Here is a 22,812-nt window from a genome sequence, read left to right as displayed (position 1 = left end):
GTTATGATATGTAGTCCGGAGCAATTTGAGTTGAGCCCAATCTCATATCCAATTTAAACAACTAAAGCCCACGTTTACAGTTAGGAGACTGGACTCGAGGTTTCAATTAGGCCTTGATCTCAAAGCCCTTATCAATCACCACTACAAGACTTCCAATGTCTCTTTTTAATGGTGGCTTGGTGGGCTACTTCGTGGGGATGACCTTGCGTCATTCCTTCGACCCCCTTGAAACGACGCAAGGTCATCCCCTCTTACCTTATTTGTTTGTTCTTGTTATGGGAGTTCTTTCTTGTATGTTAAATTCCGCTAGAACAAGGCCTCATTGCTTATTATCCATGCTGTAGTAGAATCAAGCTTAATCATCTTTATTTTTGTTGATGATATGATGATTTTATGAAATGATGTAAGCATTCAATGGTACAAGTCTTTAATGTTTTGCAATCTTTCTATCAGTTATTAGTTGGCCTTTAACTGAACCTGCTAAGAGTGAGCTCTTTCATACAAACATGTCTAGTAGTGAGCTGTTGGAAATTCAACAATTGCAAGATATTTGGGTGTGCCCCTTTCTTTTAGATAGCTAAGTGACAAGGATTGCCAGCCTTTGATTTAAATAATCACCGTGTTAGGATCAATTGCTGGGCAGCTCAGAGACTATCCTATAATGGAAGGCTACAGTTGATTTAGTCTCTTGTGTTTAACCTTCATATTACTATTGCGGCATGTTCCTTCTTCCTAAGAAAGTTAGAAAAAGAGTTGTTCAACTATGTTCTTATCTCTTATGGAAGGGTCAAGAAGTAGATGCAAGGGGAGCTAAAGTTAGTTGGACAGCAAGCAATCTATTATCCAAAAAAAAGTGGCCTACACCTAAACATATTTTCATATGGAATGTTGCCCTATGTTTTGGAGCAAATTGGGGCTTTATTTACTCTAGCTGGCTCCCCTTGGGTTGCTAGGATCACAGCCTATCTCTTAAAAACCAGAAGTTTTATTGCAAATTAGCTGTCCTCAACATTGCAGTTGGGTTTCGAGGAAGCTTTGGCACTGAGGGGTACTGCCAGAGCTTTTATTAAGCATAAGGTTGGACATAGTAAAAATATTTTCTTCTAGTTTGATGATTGCCTCTCTTCTGGCGCTTTCCTAACTAAGTTTGGCAGAAGGAACTTCACAACTCATTCCTATTCCTGAAGATGCTACAGTGGCTTTTTGTGTATAAGAATGGTGAGTGGATGTGGCCTCTTACCAATACTCTGGAGTTGCAGCAAATCAAGATGATGTGTTGTCAGAAAATTGAGAATAAATTCTTATTTCTTAAATTGTATTTAAATTTTAATTACCATACAAAAATAAATAAACAGGTGATGCTTTTTCAGATGCGATATCAGCTAAAGAAATCATAAGTATGCACCATAAACTTCAACGTTTAGACATATTGCACCTGTCTTTTGGTTCTCTGGGTACAGTTAATGTATGCCTTTCTATCTGGAACAATAGTCCACCACGTCCATTATCAATATCTTTTATACCTATTTTTTGATGCTTTAAGATATAATGTATGTAGACACACTGAGGATGAGCATCTAAATCATCAATTCCGACCGGCTAAGGGAGGGATCTATATCGTGATTTAATATATTTATACTGGGTGATATGGGCAGGAAAGTGGTAGAATTATTGGCTAAATTAGATGTCCAACCCATACCTCTATCACATCAGGACTGCCATGTTCATTGTGCTGTTGCGGAAATTATTTCTTTTTTCTACTCTTTATCATTACAAAAATATCGAAGTGTTGGACACTCAAAACATTCAGATACTTGTAAGAAATACATATTCATGAATTTATTATTTAATATTCATGCCATTTATAAGAATTTTAGGCTTAGCAATATTATCCTGGTGAAAAGATTTTTGAAGGTAATCCCAAGTATATATATTTCTTTTTCCTCATAAAACGAGGGTGTCAAGTCTAATAACCTATATAATTTTGAATTAAAAAGTGTGTATCTCACCCGAAGGAACCAACTTTTCCCATCATACTAAATCTATACTGATTTTTGTAATATAATTTCAATACAATTCCTTCTCGTCCCTGATTTACAGGCACTTGACTTCTTTTATAAGTAAATTTTGATTTTCCTTTTGCTAATTTCCTCAAAAGAAAAGAAATATGCGTTGAACATATCCAATGCATGTAGATTACCAAAAATAAAGTGGACAGGCACTGAGAGGTTCACCTTAACCAGGCCGACATTATCATGCATGCAGTTTTCTTTGATATAAAGAGAAAATTCCAGACCATGTGTGATGGAACCAACTTGTTGGAACCCAAAGCAAAGCCATGTTGAACATGATCTCTCCCACCAGTTGTTTGTTTTATAGAAGAAAAAGGGGTCGTGTTACAATCCAACTCCAATTACCTTTTGAAGTATGGTTGACATTGCTAGGGCCACATTTACGTGTCAACAATATTCCATCACCAGCACCAGCTTTGCCTTCGCCATCCAAATTGTGGATGGGCTAATGCCTGTCTGTGGTTCAAAATGTTTCCAATAAAACGGAAAAACTGCATTTTCCTTCAGCCTTCAGGATCATCACAAAACTGTTCTTGCAGAACCCTGTTAGTGTTATCTAGAAAAGAAACCTTTTAAAAGTGGGGTGGCGCCTACCTTTTGTAGCGTTTACTTTTGTTGCTAGCTTTTACAAAATTCTCTTTCAAGAATTAGTCCTTCAGGGGAAGTTACATCCAGGACCCAACATTTCTAACACACATATATATCTTTTCTTTAAAAGAAACAGTGAGAACCATAGGCTTTGAATGTTAAATCATGCAGCAAAGTAACCAGTCAGCTTTAGGTGTTGCAAGCAATTCAAGCCAGGAGTTTGCTGAAAGTGGCTGCAGATTCAATCAGAGTGATAAAGCATGGAACAGTGAGTCAGAATCGGTGTCACTGTCTCATTCACATGGCTGATAAAGATGTGTTTATAGCATCAAACACCTTTATGATCACATCAACAGTTTGATATCAGTGTTAATTTAATTGCACTTAACTAACTCAACTGTCTCCAAATGCTGCGTTATTCTCTATAACAGAAACTCAGCTTTGGGCTTAACTCCTAGCATTTTAAGTTATCGCAATGAAAAAGAAACAAAGTTATCCTCATACACAAGGCATATCATCTATACATCTTTCCTATATTCCCTATTTATCCTATTGAAAAATAAAAAAGCTTCTCGTGTCAAATAAGAGACGGTGATATTGATCAGTGGGTCTCCTTGGTAATCATACTGCAATTAACCCAACATCCAACTTAAGGTCTTACTGTAACTAATATTATCAACAAGCAATGTTACATCTCTTGTAGTACTAGTAATTTATCTTTTATCAAGCAATCGACCAAATGTTTTATGGGGGACAGTTAATAACATGTATTGTTTCGTAACAGCATTTCCTGCCTGTCCTGTCTTACCGATTGCTTCCTTCAGCGCGCACATGCCGTAATATTGATAGCATTTACAAATCTATCTTTGTAACAGCTTTACCCACCATAAATCTAAGATATTTGTAACTGTTTTTGCTTTTGGATGCTGCTGCACAAGTTGTTCAATTACGTATTCATCTGTTTTTCTAATTCCTGAGCTCAAATCCTTTAGGATATCAAGCCTAAATCATGCCCATAAGTTTGAGTTTGGGACGGGTATGTTTCAAGTAGGAGTTTTCTTTCTTGTCTAAATATAACGGCGTTTTGTAAGTAACCTTTGCTTTTTAACAAAGCCCTTTAGACTCTTGAGGGTTTTGAGGGGAAATCTCCTAGTCCCAAATGGAAAGTCGCTTTAGTGCTTTTTTGCTTCTTTGTTCATGATGAGTTATGTAAAGTGGGTCCAGTCTGAGATACGAAGGACCTCTTGAAGGTGGTCTCTGGTCCTGTTTCAACTTTTAGGTAATAGCCGTGGATGCTGGAGTGGAGAGCGATAATGAATTGGCATTCGTGCGCTTTTTCACCCAATGCCTTGAATTCTAGTCCCTCCTCCTAACCCATCATGGCAATAACTGCTCTCAGTGCTTGTTTTGGGCAGCTTCTGTACCCCAAAATACAAGCAGGGCTAATCAGTTTCCAGCTTCCATAAACGTTGAGATTGACCTTCTAGCAGCTAAAAGCCGAAGTTTCAGAATTGAGCTTTCGAAAAAAAAAGCTGATATATGGACAAGTTTTATACATTTCCTTGACCAACAACAGTCCTAGTAATTTACAATAATTTCAATTTGACTTCACTACTTTATACAGTTCCAATTGAGGTAATCAATTTCTTATATACAAACAATTCATTTATTTACTCTATATATTAATGGTATGGGATCAATCAGCTCTCTGGTACCTTCTTTTTCCTTTATAGGAAGAGAGGGAAAAAATGATTAATGAAGTCAGAACTTTTAAATTACGAGGAAGTTACCGCAGGGTGGGCGTGCCGGAGTGGTTATCGGGCATGACTAGAAATCATGTGGGCTCTGCCCGCGCAGGTTCGAATCCTGCCGCCCACGCCTATTTCCTTTTTACCTTCTTGAAAGATCAAGCCTAACACCAACGTTCTTTTTTCTTATTATTTTTAGACCTTTTTGTTTGGTTGGGAATCTTTCTTTTGGTTTTTTTTTTTTAATTCCCTTTTTACCTTCTGGGAAGATGAAGCCTATCAAAAACGGTTCACCCATTCCCTTTTGCCCAATTGGAAATAATTATTTTCTCAGAGAAAGTAGATAAATATGATTACCGCATAACTTTAGAATCTATGCTTCCTTCCCCTGCAGAAAGAAGAGAAGCGATCACAAAGTTGAACACAACCTACTTACAACATCATCAGCTTTTCAATCAAGCTGCTGTTTAATCAATTTGATTGATTTCGCATGTTAGAAGCCCGTCGACAGATGAGGATTGAATTCATGTTAAACCATCCAAACCTTTTTGCACTTATCAATTTCGGTATGTAAAATATATACTATTTTATTTCGATAGTCAAAAAGTATGATTACTTCAAAAAAGAGTATACTGAGAAAATAATTTAACGTATTCATAAATTTCTTATTTATTTTTAAGTAATCAAATACTTTATGATTTCTCTAATTATCATAAACTATATAGTAATACCAATCATGACTGTTGGTTGGTATGGTGTTAAAGGCAAAGAATCTTAACCTCCACAACATTTCACATTGACTAATTCCTTTTGTTTTCTTGATCCCTACGTAGTTAAGTCTTACGGGATTCAAAGTACTTGAATTTGACGGACAATGATAGTGATTGCAATCTAACTCAATTTTAAACATACTTTTTATGTGTGTATGTCTTGTCTGATTAATTCGGACTATCCATCAAATTTATACGACTATGGGGTTTCAAAGCTGGAGAGCATTTTCACATTGAATTAGCTTTTACCAGATTCCCTGCGTTCCCTTATAAATTTGGGGGAAAACAACATATAAAATGAAAAGGAAAACACCAAACTGTCACGTGGGGGGTTAGTTTAAGTGGTGGAATGAAGCAGAAGACGAGCAACTAGCTTCTTTCACATACTGTAACCTTGTGACCAACCCCATTCATAGAATGCTTGGCCGCAATCATACACAAGGCAACAAAAAGCAACCGACTGCAACCAAAATTTCGCGGTTGCCACTCAAGATTAGAGGGCGGTGGACCAATTAAATAAAGTTTGATGTGTTTGATCTCGAGTAATGAAGATAAGAACCTCCAAAAATTAATCATCACTCCCTTCACACTCTCTTTTTATCTTTTCTTCCTACCTTTGACGATATGGCTTCTTGTCTTTATGTCAAAACATTCCTTTTCTCCTTTACCAAATGATTATCTACCTTTCATTCTTGGACCAATCTCTTTCTCTACACGTATTCTTCCATTCATAAATTCTAAATGCAAAGGAAAATGAAAAGGAAATGGAAAATTGCAACCCTTTGTTTTTTTTTTTTTTTTTCCTTTGGAGAATCTTGATGAGGGAAAAATTAAAAAGGTATATATATATAGCTTTAAAGATTCTTCAAAATTAGAAGAGCAAATGCCCACTTAGATGATACGAATTAGGCCATTTAAAAGGCTATCATTAGAGTCTTGAAAAAGACACAGTTCTTTGGGGACCGGTTTTGCCTTTTAGTCATATTCTCAACCACTACAATTTTTCAATGCATTGATTAGACCTACTTACACACGTTTGATGCTAATGATTTACGAATGGAATTTGTGTGTGAATGATATTAAAAATATGTTTAAGGAATCAAGATTCCGCAAGGTTTTTTGAGAGGTTGGTATTAGATTGGAATAATACAATTTCACAAAGCCGATTATTGAGTAAGCTTTTTGTCTAGATTTTCGATTGAAATAAATTATCCAACATGGTGATAAAATACTCTAGAAAGTGCTTTAGCACAATTGATGATGAATTATTGGAGTTCAAAAAGTCCGGTGTGGTATAAGGTTAATTTGATTCAACCGCCCTCTGCACAACCGTGAACAAGTAATCTCTAATTGTTTGTAAGTCATCACTGAGAGGGCACGGCACTGATTAACATTTGACCATGCAAGTCATCTAACACTGTATCTGTGGGGTCCAAGAAAGAAAGATTTATCTTGACTAAGTGCAGGAGCAGTTCGAAGGTGGTGGGGTGGTAGTGATTTAATTCATAATTTTATATGATTAACTTTTAATCATTCCTCCTATAAAATCCTGAACAAATATTAGGCAATATGTAAGCAGGAAGAATAAAAAAGGCACCAAAACTAGATATAGGTTTTTGCTTCACCAGCTAGTTATATAATGCTGTGCAAAATTTCCATATACTCCTTTTCCTCAAGAGCTAATAAGACTGCAATTGTAGCCATACTCTACCCATCAGATTCATAAACAAGCAGTTCTGGAAAGTGACTGCAGGCCGCCATGGCCACCATCCCTAGCTCTCTCTATATACAAATATATCAGAAATTAAGAAGTGGAAATGGAGAGATCAGGTGCATGTATAGCTCAGAACATATATTCCATATTCTGCATTCGAAACATGCAATATATGCATGACATTGGCACACCCCTTTATGTAACTAATTAGCTTAATCCAACTGGCAGCTGAAAATATATTAGTTGCCTCATCACTTTTGCACACAAACTATTTGCATGCTTAATTTACTTGACGTACTTGATTAATACTTTCGTAAATAGCCACCTCCTCCCACGCTTCGCTCATGAATTTATTCCATGCCCATTGTCCTATTAAATATTACAACTAGACGTGGAGGGCAAAAAAACAAACTACTTATGTCCGGTCTCTTTTTTATTGCCTCTATTGAACTTTTACCCAAATTATATATTTTCAAAAAGTTTGATTAATTTATTATATTTCATGTTAAAATTTAAAAATTTTATTCTGTAAAATTGGTGTTCATGGTTTTTAGTATAAAAAATAATTTTAGAATATAGGTACTTACGAAAATATGACAATTTAATTGAAACATTCCAAAATAAGATGGACAAAGACTATGAGACAGAGGGAGCAATTAATAGTGCAAAATGCATTATTGCTTACGTCTCTCCTTATTTCGGTCATATATATACATATATATATATATATGTCACTATTTTAATTATTGTAGTTCAAAAAATCTAATGTGCAATTCAAACAAAAAAACTTTTTAAATGTTAGACCTTATAATTAATTAACCCATTAATCAAAATGCAATTGACCTTTTCTCTATAAATCTACTTTACAGCTTACAAGCTCTACTTCATTGAAATGGCATTCCTTTTTTGTTTTTGTTTCTCTAGATGGGTACTCAAGATAGATAATGGTGCTCCTTTTTTGGTGCTGAAAATGAACAAATATTTAATATTCTTCATGTAATTTTAATTTTTAATTACAAGCACTTTCATACTATTTAATATTCTTCATGTCATTTTATCCCTAAAATTTTGTTGATAGTTTGAGCAAAATTGCTAAAATTGTTATTCCTTTTTTATAAGGAGAGATATTAGACTGTGTCTCTCCCACCACTGGCTGCATGTAGATTCATGTGCGCATTTTTGTGCAAGACGCAGAAGAAAAGAGGTAGGTGGGCTCACCAACAATGCCATATTGATAAGGCTCGCCTCTCTCTATCACTCTTCCTCTTTAGGCACTGTTGTTCTCTATTAGACAAGTACTAGTTTGTTTGTTAGCGGTCTCTCTGGAGAAGTTGATTTGATGGGGGAAGGGACGCTCATAAATTAGAGCATTCCTCAACCAAAACAAGCTACACCAAATTCAGTTTATTTTTCCACCACCATGGAGCTTAATGCTACCACCATGCAGCACCCTCAAACCTGCCTAGAAATAACCATGGAGGTTCATCAAGTTGTCCCACCACCCCATAAGAGCACCATTCACAAGCTTAAATCAAGGCTCAAAGAAACTTTCTTCCCTGATGACCCTTTGCGCCAATTCAAAGGACAGCCAACGAGGAAGAAATGGATTCTTGCAGCTCAATACATCTTCCCTATTCTCCAATGGGGTCCGAATTATAGCTTCAAACTCTTCAAATCGGATATTGTTGCCGGACTTACCATTGCCAGCTTAGCCATCCCACAGGTCACTCCAAAAAAAATCTTGTTTTTTTTCCTCTTTATCTGATGGTAATTAGAATGGTTATCCATTCATTTGATCTCAAATTTTTTACCTCAGGGTATCAGTTATGCTAAGCTTGCTAGTCTACAACCAATTGTTGGTCTCTGTGAGTGACTCTGCTCTTTTAGTAAGCTTATTTGCAACTTTGAAATTTCCTGTTTGATTGGATTTTCATTTGGTAAAGCTTGTTTATTCCTTGTTGGTCTAGATTCCAGCTTTGTGCCTCCTCTTGTATATGCTGTACTTGGAAGCTCCAGGGACCTTGCAGTAGGGCCTGTTTCCATAGCTTCACTTATACTTGGATCCATGCTTCGGCAAGAAGTATCCCCTGCCAATGATCCTGTCTTGTTTCTGCAACTAGCCTTTACTACAACTTTCTTTGCTGGTTTTTTCCAAGCTTCTTTGGGATTTTTAAGGTGAACTTGTCCTTTCGTTTTAAACACATCTTTGCTTTTTTTAAAAAAAAAATTAAATAACCTTTCTGATGATTTCTGGTGAAATGTGAGCAGGCTTGGATTTATCATTGATTTTCTCTCAAAGGCTACTCTTATCGGGTTCATGGCTGGGGCTGCTATCATTGTTTCTTTGCAGCAGCTGAAAAGCCTTCTTGGAATCACTCATTTTACTAAACAAATGGGTTTGGTACCTGTTTTGAGCTCCGTTTTCCACAATACAAAGGAGGTATTGTATTTTACTCTGTAGTCTGAACTAATCTTTTCTGTATATGTAAATGTCACTTACATGGTAATTGCCTGTAGCCAACTACTGCTTGCCATAACCTCTGCTTTTTTCGGTAACTTGATAACTCTTACTAAAACTTCTTATCTCTTAGCAGTTAGCAGCCAACTCATTCATGTGTGGCTTGCCATAACCTCTGCTCATATTTGTTCTTATCATAAATTTATGTGTGGTGTTTCTTTTTTCTTGCTTCTCATGCAGTGGTCATGGCAAACAATACTGATGGGGTTCTGCTTTCTAGTGTTCCTGCTAGTGGCAAGACATGTTGTACGTCTTATTACTCCTCCTCTCTTTGTCTTCAAGTCCCATATGGAATCTGCTATCTTTATCGCTCAAAAGGACGCTCTTAACCGCCTAACAATCGAACCTATCACTCACTCAAAAACAAACCCCCCGTTAATTTCATTGTGGACGGTTTCAATCATCTACATTCACTATTTTCTTACATCTGGTCCCCGGTGCTATATTTTACCAACCAGAAAGCCTAATGTTGATGATTTGACTCCTTTCTGGCCTGCATGGATAACATGTGTCATGTATTTCCATGGTCTGGGTGGTCATAGTTTCTCCAAATGATTACTATATTACGTTTTTTTTTTCTTTTTAGTTCTTCTATGTGGACACCCTGCCAATCCTGAGTCCTGAGAGCGATATTAAATGGATTATTGACCATTTGCAACTTGAGGAAAAGAAGCCGAGATTTGAAAAAAACCTTGTCTGGGAGGCTTAAACTTTCAGCTTGGACATATCAGCATAACATGTATGGGCTCTATTAGCCCTTTAGTCCTTTAGCCCTCATAAGATTAATAGCTGGTTTGGATGTGCGGGGCAGTACGGTGGGATCCCTCCCGACTACACTGACCCCCTAAACAGCATTAGACTTGTCGTGATAGCACTGTCCCGCACATCCAAACAGACTCTAAGCGGGTGACTTTTGCACACAAAAGGGCCTTGGTTCTTAATTTGAGCCACAGGCTCATATGATAACGATCCAATCATAGGTTAAATCCTTGATACCCTGCAGAGTTGACTCAGATGCAATGCAAGCCACATCAGATAGTTGGTCCCACATGAAAGTCTAATAGAATACTCTCTGACAACAGTTTGGTTATTGCATTGACTATCAAACTTGGGGTGTGTGCCATGCAGAGCATGAGAAGACCAAATCTGTTTTGGATCTCAGCTGGGGCTCCTCTTGTTTCTGTGATCCTCTCTACACTCGTGGTTTTTGCATTCAAAGCTGAGCATCATGGCATCAGTATAGTAAGTATCCTGGGTCCCTCACTTAGTAACTCCTAGTATATATTGCTCCCCTTTTTTGTTTCTTACAGTTAATTGGTGTGCTCCACTCACTTAGATTGGAAAATTGCAACAAGGATTAAATCCTCCTTCATGGAATATGCTGCAATTTCATGGAAGCCACCTTGGACTGTCAATTAAAGCTGGCCTTGTTACTGGAATTATTTCCCTCACTGTAAGTTGTCTTAATTCCTTTTTATCCGAATCTTTTCAATAATTAACTTGACACCTCATTGAAAAGAAAAAACAAATGAGTCCGCCAATCACAATTAAACTAAATGGAGAAGTTCTTTACAAAATTTCCATGTTACCTTCGTATCAAACGCTATCAGGAGAGGGTTTCGCCCGTGCTTATACCTTGATTTGTATGGAGTTGCACAACAAGTTGTTAAACTGATGCTTTAAGCTTTGCATATCAGTAAGTAGGCACAGCTTTATTAAACCTAAACAGATTTCAAGCCAATTGGCAGATCGAAGACAAACCGTTTAAAGCTTGACGTACAGTGGAAACATGCATACAATAATTAAATGGCCGGTTGGCCACGGCAAATTTATTTTGAAGTCGGAGCTGAAGAAAATTTCGCAGACCACGATACATCCTTACGGTAATATACATTGATGAGCCAATAGCTGGCTTGTCAGATTGTTGAACAAGTTAACAAAGGAGGTAAAGTTAAAAGGACCGACTTCTTCGAGTGAAATGAACACCCCTTGGCGGCCTGGCAACTTTCACAGTGAAGTAAAAGATAAGATACTGGTTCAACCTGCAGATGATGAAAATTTAGTGAAATTTATTGAAGGAAAAGCTAAAGGGGGTAGAATAAGAGCATGGACTTCTTAGCCAAAATGAACCAGTTCATATTTTGAAAACAGATTAAAGATCGTTCCAAAACCTCTAATCAAAATGGTATGCTTTTTTTTTTTTTTTTTGCATAAAACTTCATATAATCAAGTTCAGTATTTTTTAAAACAAGACAACACCATGCCTGCATCTATACTTAAAATGAAAGATAAATTACTTGTAAGAATATTTCGGAAAGAACAGAAATCTGTTTAGCCATTGCTTTAATTCAACCTGGTATTAAACAGGAAGGCATTGCAGTAGGAAGGACTTTTGCTGCTCTTAAGAATTACAAAGTGGATGGCAACAAGGAAATGATGGCAATTGGGCTGATGAACATGGTTGGCTCCTCCACTTCCTGCTATGTCACAACAGGTAGACACCTACTCCAGCAGGCTATTAATCTTACAAAAAGCTTCTTCTTAAGCAGCTAATTAACCTCTACATAATTTTCCTATCAGGTGCTTTCTCCCGATCAGCTGTTAATCACAATGCAGGAGCCAAAACTGCGGTCTCTAACATAGTAATGTCAATTACGGTTATGGTGACCCTCCTCTTCCTCATGCCTTTATTCCAGTACACACCAAACGTCGTGCTGGGAGCTATCATTGTGTCAGCAGTAGTTGGCCTTATAGACATTCCAGCAGCCTATCAAATTTGGAAGATTGACAAATTTGATTTCATTGTGATGTTATGTGCGTTCTTTGGTGTTATCTTTATCTCTGTCCAAGATGGTCTTGCCATTGCAGTAAGTTCTCTTCTCACACCTTCAGATGGTCTATATGCAATTCCATAAGTCATGCCTGAATGAATTTCTTTAGTCGTGATTAAGCTAAAGTTATGGGAGTATGAATAATGGCCAGGTTGGAATCTCCATTTTCAAGATCCTCCTGCAAATTACTAGGCCAAAGACAGTGATGCTAGGGAACATTCCTGGGACAGATATTTACCGTAATCTTCACCATTACAAGGAATCCATGAAGATCCCTGGTTTCCTCATTCTAAGCGTCGAAGCTCCAATCAACTTTGCTAATTCAACATATCTGAATGAGAGGTTGGTTATCACTTCACAGACTTCGTTTGTAGAGAATGCCTTACTGTCTTCAGATTGTTTATTCTGTGTACCTCTTTCGCTTTATGATTGGGCTTCCCTTCCAAAGGATTTTGAGATGGGTTGAAGATTATGAAGCAGAAGAAGATCTTAAAAAGCAGTCAAGCCTTCGATTTGTGATTTTAGAGATGTCAGGTAAGTCTTGTCTCAATCTGCTTATTGGTTCCATATTGTTCCCTACTATTCAACATACTCTGTAACCAACATGCTTTTTGTCCGTGTTTTGTCCAGCGGTGAGTGCCATAGACACGAGTGGTGTATCACTCATTAAAGAACTGAAGAAAGCAATGGAAAAGAAGGGCGTTGAGGTAATTAAGTCTCCAATCTGAACAAACATTTTCATCACTAGTTCTTTTGCTGCATGTATGTCTTTATATATTCAAAATTCTAATGCTCTCATTGACATCACAGCTTGTGCTGGTGAATCCTCTGGGTGAGGTGATGGAAAAATTGCAAAAATCGGACGAAGCTGGTGATTTCATGGGACCAGACAGCTTATTCTTGACAGTAGGGGAGGCTGTCACTACGCTTTCATCAACAATAAAAGGCCAATCATCAAATCATGTAGTATGAAGAATGTTACCTGACATATATAGCTATCGGTTCCGGGTTTTACAGTGGGAATATCGAAGTATTTGATAATATTAAAAATCAAGCCAAATCTGATTTTCCACATTCTCCTTGTTGACTATCTTCCTCTGCTTACCATAGTCCATAGCTGCTCTCCTGCTTCAGATACACTGGTTTGTGCTTGCAAAGACATTAAAACTTACTAGTAGTGCTTGCAATGTCCTTGCATTTGGCCATACTCTCCAATAAAACGTTAGTACTATGTTTGGTAAGAGGATAGAAGGAAAATGGATCCATTTGTACTTTGTTTTCTCCTCCAAATCTAATCCTTTCAAAATGAGAGGAACCTGATTATAGGTTAACCTAATCTTACTTAATAGAGTTAAGTAATGCAGAATATTAGATAACAAAGTACCCATTCCATCCCTAAATTGAGCCCCAAGCTCCTTGACTTTTTCCCCTCGTTGTGAAAGGAGAAACAGAAGAGAAAGAAAAGTCACCCAAGAAACCACGGGAAAGAAAGAAACCTTGATTAAAGACCTTGTTATCTTATTTGTGGTAACAAAATGTTTGCAGTGGGGAGTTTACCAATTGGAGCTTCTCGGAAAATGACTGATATGTTGATTCTTAACTGCTTGAGCTCTAAAGAAAACCACAAATCAAATGGAAAAATGCCACAGCACTACATTCCACAAAACTAGTAACTTGTACAGGACTTAAACATTCAACAGATGGTTCATGCTTAAGGATCTAAATGAAAAATATCATTAGACTTGACTTTACACGACTACAAATTCTGTTATTGCAGGTGCTTTTGATTTCAGTTGTAAAGCATGCATTCTTGCCTTCTCTCTTTCTTTAATTGACTCGCACTCCCATATTTGCCCAATCCAACTTGGATGGCAACAATTAATTGTAATCTTCTCAATCATTTTGCCATGCTCAAGTAAGTATGTAACAAAATCCACATCAATTTTAAAACCTCTAAATCCTACCACCTCCACCACTTTAAGACTCAGGATGGGTTTTCCCGTAGCATTACTAGCACTATGAGCATGATTGTATGTAGAGGATCTCCAAATTTTTAACTGCAAAATGTTAAAGATAACACAATAAGATAACCATGAGAAAACAAGAGGGACAACAAGTAGTGCCAAAAATTAAAAAGATAACTGATAAAAACAACAAAGAAAGGAAAAGAAGAACAATTAGTTCATACATCCAGAATTTTCACCAGTTTCATGGAAAATGAAAACCAAACTGTCAATAAATAGAACAAATGATGTGATACTAAAATAACATAACCAGCCTCTTATAAAAGACTGTGCTATGCATGCAAAGGCTGATGAAAATTTCTGTCATCCATACAGTCAATAACAAATATGAAGAAATCAGCAACATTCTTAATCAAGAAGAATATACATAATTAACATTACCTCCAATGAGAGTTTGTTCAAGGAAGGAGATGCATCAATCAAAGAAGTCAAGACAAGAAGATTGTCATCATATCCACCATACACACTTACTACTAAGTGTCTAAGATTTGTCAATTGGGGGAAATTTGGAAACATCATATTATACTGCAAAACAAATTACAATGAGAAACCCAATAGCAAAAAATTTGGAACCTAAGAACATAAAAAATGTAGCAAACACTTACAGCACTCATCTCTAACGTAAGAGTCTCTAGCTGACAAAGATAGCTTGAAAGAGGGTAAAAAGCAAAAGCTGGTTGATCATCTAAGTTCCCACCTATAAGCACATCAGCAAGATGCGGAGCATTTTCAATGTGCAATGCCATCTTTTGTCCATAATACCTAAAGGACCATAAATTTGGTGCAGAAATCTCAAGATTTTCCAAAGCAAGGCAAGAGTGTATTTCCAAGTATCTCAACCGCAAAGCTGATGAATTACTAGCAACTTTAAGTCTCACTAAATTTTTTGACCACTCCACAACTAACTTCTCAAGAAGAGGACAATGTGAAAGGAAGTGCTCCAGAACCTCACCACTTACTTTTACAAATCTCAAACATAAAGAAGTCAACAACGTAATACAGGATAAACCGTGAGGAGTTCTAATGTAGTCATAACAACTTTTTGTTAAAGAATAGGATCTTAAACCTGGTGGCCAAGTTTTTTCTGCCACTTCTTCGAAGTCCAACTCAAGCTTCCGAACCCTCTTTGATATTGCAAAATGAAACCAACTATCAATATCATGCCTACAAGTCCAATCCAAGTCAAAACAAACTCTAAATTCATTTAAAGTAGAACCTTTATGCAACTCCAAGATGTGGTTCACCCAGCTTATGTACCAAGACCTCTTCTTTTTCCTCAAACTGCCATTCCTCCGAAGTTCACATAATGCATATGAAGCATCAAAGTTCAAAGTAACAATGTTTGGCCACAAGCTTTTTAACCTCTTGGAAAGAAAGCATATGCTTGCTACCTCCTTAAGGGTCAAAAAGGAAAGAATTGTAAATAGAATTTCATCAGGTAACTCACTAATCCGATCCCTAGAATACTCTTCCCTTTGATCATCCTCCATCTAGTAAGTCAAAAAAAAAAAAAAAATTAACATACGAATTGCCAAAAGTATCAAAAATGAAGATCAACCATGGTTCAGATTACAAAATATCAAGTTAAAGACTTTTAGGCAAAAGAAAAACAAAAAAAACTGAACTTTGGGTTTCTTTTTTCTTTTTAAATAATCAAAGAAAAGAAAATTAACTTTGAATGGATTTCTAGTCACAGTAATCAAAATGAATCAAGATTTGATCTGACAGAATTTATCAAAGAAGTTAAGATATATGGTTCGAAACCCTTCTCCATTGGACCTTCTCGTATGTACCGAGAAAGTAAATGAAAATGAAACGCGAAAATTCTATACTCTGAAAGAAGTGATTTGTTAATTCAAAAAAAAAAAAACAAATTATGGACACACAAAAGAACTACACAAAAATTAATGAAAATTCATTCTCACTCTTTAGCAAGATTTCATAATAAGGAGAACAGAATTTTAATCCTATGGACTAGGCATTCAAGATTCGTAACCAAATTAAAAATATAAAATCATCTCTTTTGAAGATAAAACGCAAATTTTCACAATTAGAAACTTGACATCATAAAACAACAACTATAATATACATGCATATACACGTAATAACAGATAAAAACATTACGGGATTTTACCTAAAATCAGGGATGAGAGAATTGCAGAAGAAGACGGGAATATAGAAAAACACCTCTAAATTTAATTGATTTGAGGTCCCGGCTTCTTTCGATGGGGAAGAGAAATACAGATTAAAAATAGAAAGAATATTAAAAATGGTGAAAATCCTAAATTTACAGGTCCCAGATATTTTGGCAGATAAGTGAAATGTCAAAAATAAAAATGCTGTAATGAACAAGAGCAAAAGGCGGGTATCGAATAACACCATGTTTGGCCCGAGGTCAGCAGGAGTGCAAGGGGATAATAGTAAAAGCGGTAATTAGAAGAATGAGAATAATAATACACTTACAACTCGTTTGGTGCGCCCGCTCTACTACTCCCAATTACCGTTGGCTTTTTTGTTTGATCAAGTTTTATCTATTTTCTCGAAATTACTATTTGCTTTTTTGTATGACATGGAATAACTTTAAGAATTATTAAGATGAAATTATTCTTTATAAATTTAAAAAATTACAATTTTGTTCATATAAAATCATTTTTTTCTCTTTTTCTTCCTCTCCCTCTTCTTCCCATGGCATTGTTTTTTTCTACCGTCTTCCGCTCTGCCTGTGATTAGGTACTTATCTAATGGAAAAGAAAATGAGTTAAACTGAATATGCTCAACTCAAGTATCTTATTTTGTTTGTTCATATGATGTTTTGGGCTTAATTTGTTGTTACTTTTTTTTTTGTTCTTTGTTTAATGTTTTGGGCTTGCAAATCTTTTTATTGAGCTGATCAAAATTATTAAAAGGTGCATAACATTATGTTTGATGGGTAAAAACTTTTGAGTTTTTTTTTATCAAATATTGTATATTAATATTATTTAAAAAAATATTATTTAGATAAATCTCTACAAACCTCAAGAATTTTTTTCCTTTTTATTAATATATACATTATATTATTTTGATGAAAATAATATAATATATTATTTTAATAATAATAAATATTTTTATTTTTTAAAATCTCATTTTTTTTTACTCTAAAGTTATTTTTATGAATCAAACATTACAATAAATAATAATAATAATTTTTACTTTATCCTTTTTATCATATTAAATTAAATAATAATTATTTTATTTTCATAAAATAATTATTTTTTTCTTATTTCACGAACAAAACGTCCTTTACCATCACGCGTAATAAATATAATACTTTTGGAGAGTTGAATTGCATTTTTTAATAAAGTTTTGAGAACAAAATGAATACTATCCAAAGCTTTGTTTTTTCTCTCAACGTGGCACCCAATCACTGGCTTGACATCGTAAGCCTAAGTAAAAATTTGTAAACACGACAGAGTTATATATACCCTATATGACCGAGAGCGAGCAGCACATACGCAAGGCATAAGCGTGACTCGCTGCCTGTTTCGGCTCAGTCACCAGACCAGAAGCACAAATTTCAGAATCATGACAAATAGCAACAGCTCAGACACCTCCTCCGATCTCCAAAAATACGGCGTGCCGTTTTACGGAGCCGGCTGGGTTCCTTACGACCACATCAGATCCAAGCTCGCGTCACAAGAAAAAAATGAAGAAAATGAAGACAAAGAACCAACTCAATCCAAAGATGATGAGATTAGCACCTCCCAAAACTACGTCGTATTTTCTGGCGGTGGTGGTGAAGGCCGTAGCGGCATCCCCAATGCAATCGTCGTCTCGCATGTCGATTTCGCCTCTAATTCTCTATCTGAACAGCCTGTATGTAGATTTCAAGAATTTCAATTTAAAATTTTTTTAATTTTATAGATTCTATGTTGACGATTCTTAAAAGTATGAAATCTAAATCTTTTAGATCAGCGATTTTGAATTAAGGAAATGTTCTCAAATTTGTGATTGTAAGTGCTGTAAGCAACTGCTTTTTTCAAAAATAAAATAAAATTCACATGGAATATGATATGATAATTTATTGTATTTTCTTGTTATCATTAAAGGTGTTTAAGCTGGGAACTGATTCTGATTTGCCTTACCGAATGACTGTTCATCCGCGTGGAGATGGCATTATCTGTGCATTGCAACAGAGTTGCAGGTTTTTTCTTTTTTGTCTCTTTAGTTACTTTTTTTTTTGTTTCTATCATTTGCTTTTCGAATCTGAAATTGGAAAATTTTAATGGCTTAAAGCATTGATATTGACATAATTTAGCACAGGCAACGTAATTTGATAGGTGAAATGTGAATTTGAATATTCCTTGGTGGATTTCTAAGCTGCCTGCTGTTGTTTACTAATTAGATTGATAGAGGCAAGCATGAGTGTATAACCAATGATTCTCTCTATTGACAAAAGATGCTGTTCTTTCTCTATGATGCTTTTGTCTGAATCATCTCAAAGCCATCACTGCTACAAAGCTTTTTGGAAAATGGAGTGTTTGGTAGAAGAGAATGAAAATTTTCTGGTTCTAAATCAGCCAGACAAAATGCGTGATACAGTTTGTTCCTTTCTATATGCCCAAAAGAAAGTGTTTCAAATCAATTTCTTCATCAAATTTTCTTTTCTTGATACGAATTTGTTCATCATAATTTCAACCACTCTATTTATATAAAGAGTGTGCAACTCCTCAATACATTTTTCTATGAATTAGATACGACCTCTCTTGGAGGTAATAAAAATGCCCTGGCTTTAGTGTGAAACTCTAGACACTGAAGGGAAGAGTAATAGCATAGAAGTTGTACCATAATATAAAGGTGTACCTGAAGTTATGCTAGCATATAGTCAAGGAGCTTGTGCAGCTGTTTATTGTGAAATATAATTTTCAAAGATGTAACCACATGTGCACCAAGGATCATGTTTTAATGGTCAGGTATCCTGTATAATTTGTGCGGCAGCACCTTGGTTCTGATTCTGTTTCCCTCCTGTGCTCCTTTTTGACTCACTCAATTCTAATATACATCCAGATTAGTATTATGTTGCACAATTAGTTTTGTCATTGTTTCTAGTTTAAGGAGTACCATATTCCATTGTTTTTCTTCTTCAGGTTGTTTGAGTGGGAAGAACCACAGGATAATGAAGTACAAAACCTGGGTGTCAAGGTGTCAGAGAAAGTTCTGACCCAGTTAGAAGATGTTGGACAACAATTAGCACTGAGATTTAACAGTGAGGGTTCCATACTGGCTGTTGGTGGTGAGGTAGAGCATCCCTTTCATTTTTTCCATTTGTGGAAAAAGTCTGTTGCATGATTCATTACAACACCAGTGGGAAAAACTATTGTCTCACTATGTGCTCAAATTATCTGAAAGTGATGCTCAAGTCAAGCTGTACATGTTCCTGTAAATTTAAGAAGTATATGCTGGTTGTTTTTCACATGATAGATCACTTTATGCAGTGTGGTTGTCTTTTTGGTTCGACTTGGATTTCAGAGATATATTATCATGATGGAATACCAATGTGATTTTCTTGACATAGAGAGGGAGAAAAAAGAAAAAAAAAAGCCAAAGATATTAAAAGGCACCCATTGTTCAACAATGTACAATGTTATGACCTTTATTTTGTACCCTTTAATACCGTAGATTCTACTCTTGTCTTTGTTGGGTGCCACCGTGGAAGTAATAGTTTCTGCATAGGGGTTTTCAAATTTCAAAAGGCAGATAGTAGCAAGTTATAGGATCTTCCATTGAAGCTCATCTTTGGATTGAAGAGCCAACTTTTCCATTTCTGTATGTTATGTTTCACTTGTTCAATTTCTCCATTTTGTGCCTCATGCATTATACCTTTTTCATTTCAGCAGCAATATGCCATATGATGCTCTGATTTTGTTGCAGTACAGGATGGCAGTTTAAGGGTTTTCAAGTGGCCTAGCATGGAAATAATTCTCAATGAAGCCCAAGCTCATTCTTCTGTTAAGGACTTGGATTTTAGGTCTGTGGCACTGGGATTAACAATAATATCTATTCCTGAACCTGCAAACTTTTTCTCCCCTGCTTATTCTTATACTTTCAAGGGAGGAGGTTGTCAAACAGGAGGAAACTTTATCTCCTTAGTAATCATTTTTGCTGACATCTTTATTGTTTGTATTGCAGCTGTGATGGAAAATTTCTCGTCTCATTGGGAAGTGGCCTTTGTAGGATTTGGGATGTAGAGTCATCAAAAGTTGTAGCTTCTCTGGCAAAGGGAAATGTGAGTGAGTGAATCAAAATTTTTTAACAGAGCCTTTTCTATAGGTTTTACAACTTTTGGTGCTTTTAACGCTAGCTTTTCAAGCTATACCATTGAGGAGAGTTGTCCAGAATCCAGATTATTAGCTTTATGTGTTACCTCCCTCCCTCTCTCTCTCTCTCTCTCTCTCTCTCTTTTTATATGATGTCGTCAAACAAATAACAAAGTGTTAACTAAATTTGTGGCCATCAATTAATTTATTGAATTAGTCAGTCTTATTTGCCATTTGTCTGGCAGATATGAAACAATAAGGGAATTGTCAGGTTTTTCTGGTGATTTGAGTTGACCATTCTTCTATGTATTGGGTTTGAGCTGATTTATTTTGCTTATGTACACTCCAGGATGAGGTTTTTGCCTTCTGCAGATTTTCTCAAATTAATGATAAGGATCCAGTTCTGTATATTGCTGCAGTCACAGGTAAATATTTTATATTTAGCATTGGATCCTGAACTTTTCTATGTACTAAAAGAGAAACCCTGATTTAGCTTGTAAATTTACCATCATAACTTCATTTTGACAGACCATGGTGGGAGTGTTTTAACATGGAACACAACCACGTGGAAGAGAATGCGCTCAAATCGAGTAGTCCGGGAAGCTATCTCTGCATTCAATGTCTCAGCTGATGGGAAGTTCCTTGCAGTGTAAGAATTATTACTTTGTTCGCTTCAATTTATTACCTTCACTTAAAAATACTTAAAACTTTAGTATAGGTGTAATTAAGACCCATTGTGAGCTTTTCTCCTAAGACCTCTCTGACACTGACTGTATCAAATGATTATATCTGAATTCTCAAGAGAGTTAGGGCTACAATAAATTTCATTCCTCCAAAGACCTCTCTGTTGCTGACTGTATCATATGATTATCCTGCCTGTTTCCCCTTCTAATTTTTTTACTTTATGGTAGATTGTTTCTTGCCTCTTGGATTATTAGATGGAGTTTCAATGCATTTGCTAGATCCCTTTTGTCAGTAAATAGATCTATTGAAGTCTTGAAACTCCACAAGCCTTTGCATTTAGAAAATGAGTAATCTTTCTTCACCTGGTTGACATGCAGTGGAACGGTTGGAGGAGACCTTTTTATCATAAATTCTTCCAATATGCGAGCTCAAATGATGGTGAAAAAAGCTCACCTTGGTTTGGTTACAGCATTGACATTCTCCCATGATTCAAGGTTTTATGACAATATATCTGCATTGTATCTTGATTTCTGCAAATTGTTTATGCTGCAGTACCCCTTATAAGAATAAGTATGATGTATGATATTAAGGAATGCAATTTTGAATACAGGGCTTTGATCTCTGCATCACTGGACTCAAGTGCTAGGGTGACACTAATCAAGGACAAGACAAAAACTGGTATGTGCCTTTCAGAATTTTCTGTTTTGTTATCTAAAAAGGTGCATATGAACCTTGTTGGATTGAAAATGGCTGGTTCACTGCAGCCTGTGCACTCATGTGTCCTGCTTGTCAGGTGTGGGGTTCGAGCCGCACCAAGGACACTTGGTGGGGCTAAACCTACTGTTCTTTGTATAACTAGTTATTCTTTTGTATGATAAATAAATCTCACTTGATATAGGATTGAACTATGGTTGGTCATGGATGACAAGATAAATAAAACATAATGTTAGTCTGTCTTAGGCATAGCAGGGGAATAACCATTATATAATACATGTAAATAACAGCCAAAGAGAATTCCAAACTCCAAGCTTAAATGCGGCATGATGGCTTTGGCCAAATTTGTTATTTTATAATCTAGACTTTGGATATTCATTTGGTACATAAAAGGTCTTAACTTTTTTTTTTTTCTCTTTAATATTACAGGTGGAATGAGCTGGATGATCATATTTATTGTACTACTACTCGCTATTGCTGTGTATTTTATGAAGGAGAAAGGAATCATACCATAAAGCAGGCTACTAAATTTTGGAATCTAAAATGTGAGACTACTTGTGTCTTAAACTTTTGAAATTGGTAGAGTAACTTAAATAGATTCTTATTAATGTGATATGATATGGAGTTGTGATTCGGATGGTGGCTGGGTCGCACGCAACCCCTGGCCCTGCCTAATGAGTAACCCGTAGCGCATGATACTCACTTTGAATTTGCATTTATAGGCATTTTGTGCATACAAATTGGAAACCAGCGCATATTTTCGTTTCCATTTAATCATTTGTTTCTAGTATAAGTTCTCATTTGACCTTAACCTGCTATGTAAATTTCTGCATTCTCATTTTCCAGTCATCATTCA

At 36.0% G+C, this 22,812-nt stretch overlaps 3 protein-coding genes and 1 non-coding gene across 5 annotated transcripts; 3 read left to right on the top strand and 1 right to left on the bottom strand.

Moving 5' to 3' along the window:
* Positions 4,457–4,538, top strand: TRNAS-AGA. Its single transcript has one exon. It is a non-coding gene; the product is annotated as a tRNA-Ser (tRNA).
* Positions 8,185–13,482, top strand: LOC18609783 (probable sulfate transporter 3.3). The gene is made up of 13 exons (XM_007045088.2): positions 8,185–8,615; positions 8,709–8,757; positions 8,860–9,067; positions 9,161–9,332; positions 9,591–9,656; positions 10,539–10,652; positions 10,747–10,863; positions 11,778–11,904; positions 11,991–12,277; positions 12,393–12,583; positions 12,690–12,775; positions 12,872–12,948; positions 13,052–13,482. Exons 1-13 carry the CDS (start codon positions 8,313–8,315, stop codon positions 13,211–13,213), a joined length of 1,959 nt encoding a protein of 652 aa, XP_007045150.1. The 5' UTR covers positions 8,185–8,312; the 3' UTR covers positions 13,214–13,482.
* LOC18609782 (F-box/FBD/LRR-repeat protein At4g26340) lies at positions 13,809–16,669 on the bottom strand. Of its 2 annotated transcripts, none has more exons than XM_018115321.1 (4): positions 16,453–16,669; positions 14,871–15,755; positions 14,647–14,790; positions 13,809–14,298 (listed from the first exon to the last, which is right to left on the bottom strand). In XM_018115321.1, the coding sequence occupies exons 1-4, from the start codon at positions 16,645–16,647 to the stop codon at positions 13,990–13,992; spliced, it is 1,533 nt and encodes a 510-aa protein (XP_017970810.1). In that variant the 5' UTR covers positions 16,648–16,669; the 3' UTR covers positions 13,809–13,989. The 2 variants fall into 2 exon arrangements, with proteins under 2 accessions (XP_017970810.1, XP_007045149.2); XM_007045087.2 differs by having other exon boundaries at positions 16,400–16,591.
* Positions 17,743–22,767, top strand: LOC18609781 (SEC12-like protein 2). Its single transcript, XM_007045086.2, has 10 exons — positions 17,743–18,117; positions 18,351–18,445; positions 19,389–19,539; positions 20,178–20,269; positions 20,431–20,527; positions 20,908–20,983; positions 21,087–21,207; positions 21,620–21,736; positions 21,853–21,920; positions 22,386–22,767. Exons 1-10 carry the CDS (start codon positions 17,827–17,829, stop codon positions 22,469–22,471), a joined length of 1,194 nt encoding a protein of 397 aa, XP_007045148.2. The 5' UTR covers positions 17,743–17,826; the 3' UTR covers positions 22,472–22,767.

This window comes from Theobroma cacao, chromosome 2 (assembly GCF_000208745.1).
Source record: "Theobroma cacao cultivar B97-61/B2 chromosome 2, Criollo_cocoa_genome_V2, whole genome shotgun sequence".
NCBI lineage: Eukaryota > Viridiplantae > Streptophyta > Magnoliopsida > Malvales > Malvaceae > Theobroma > Theobroma cacao.
This window is presented reverse-complemented; position numbering and strand designations above follow the sequence as displayed.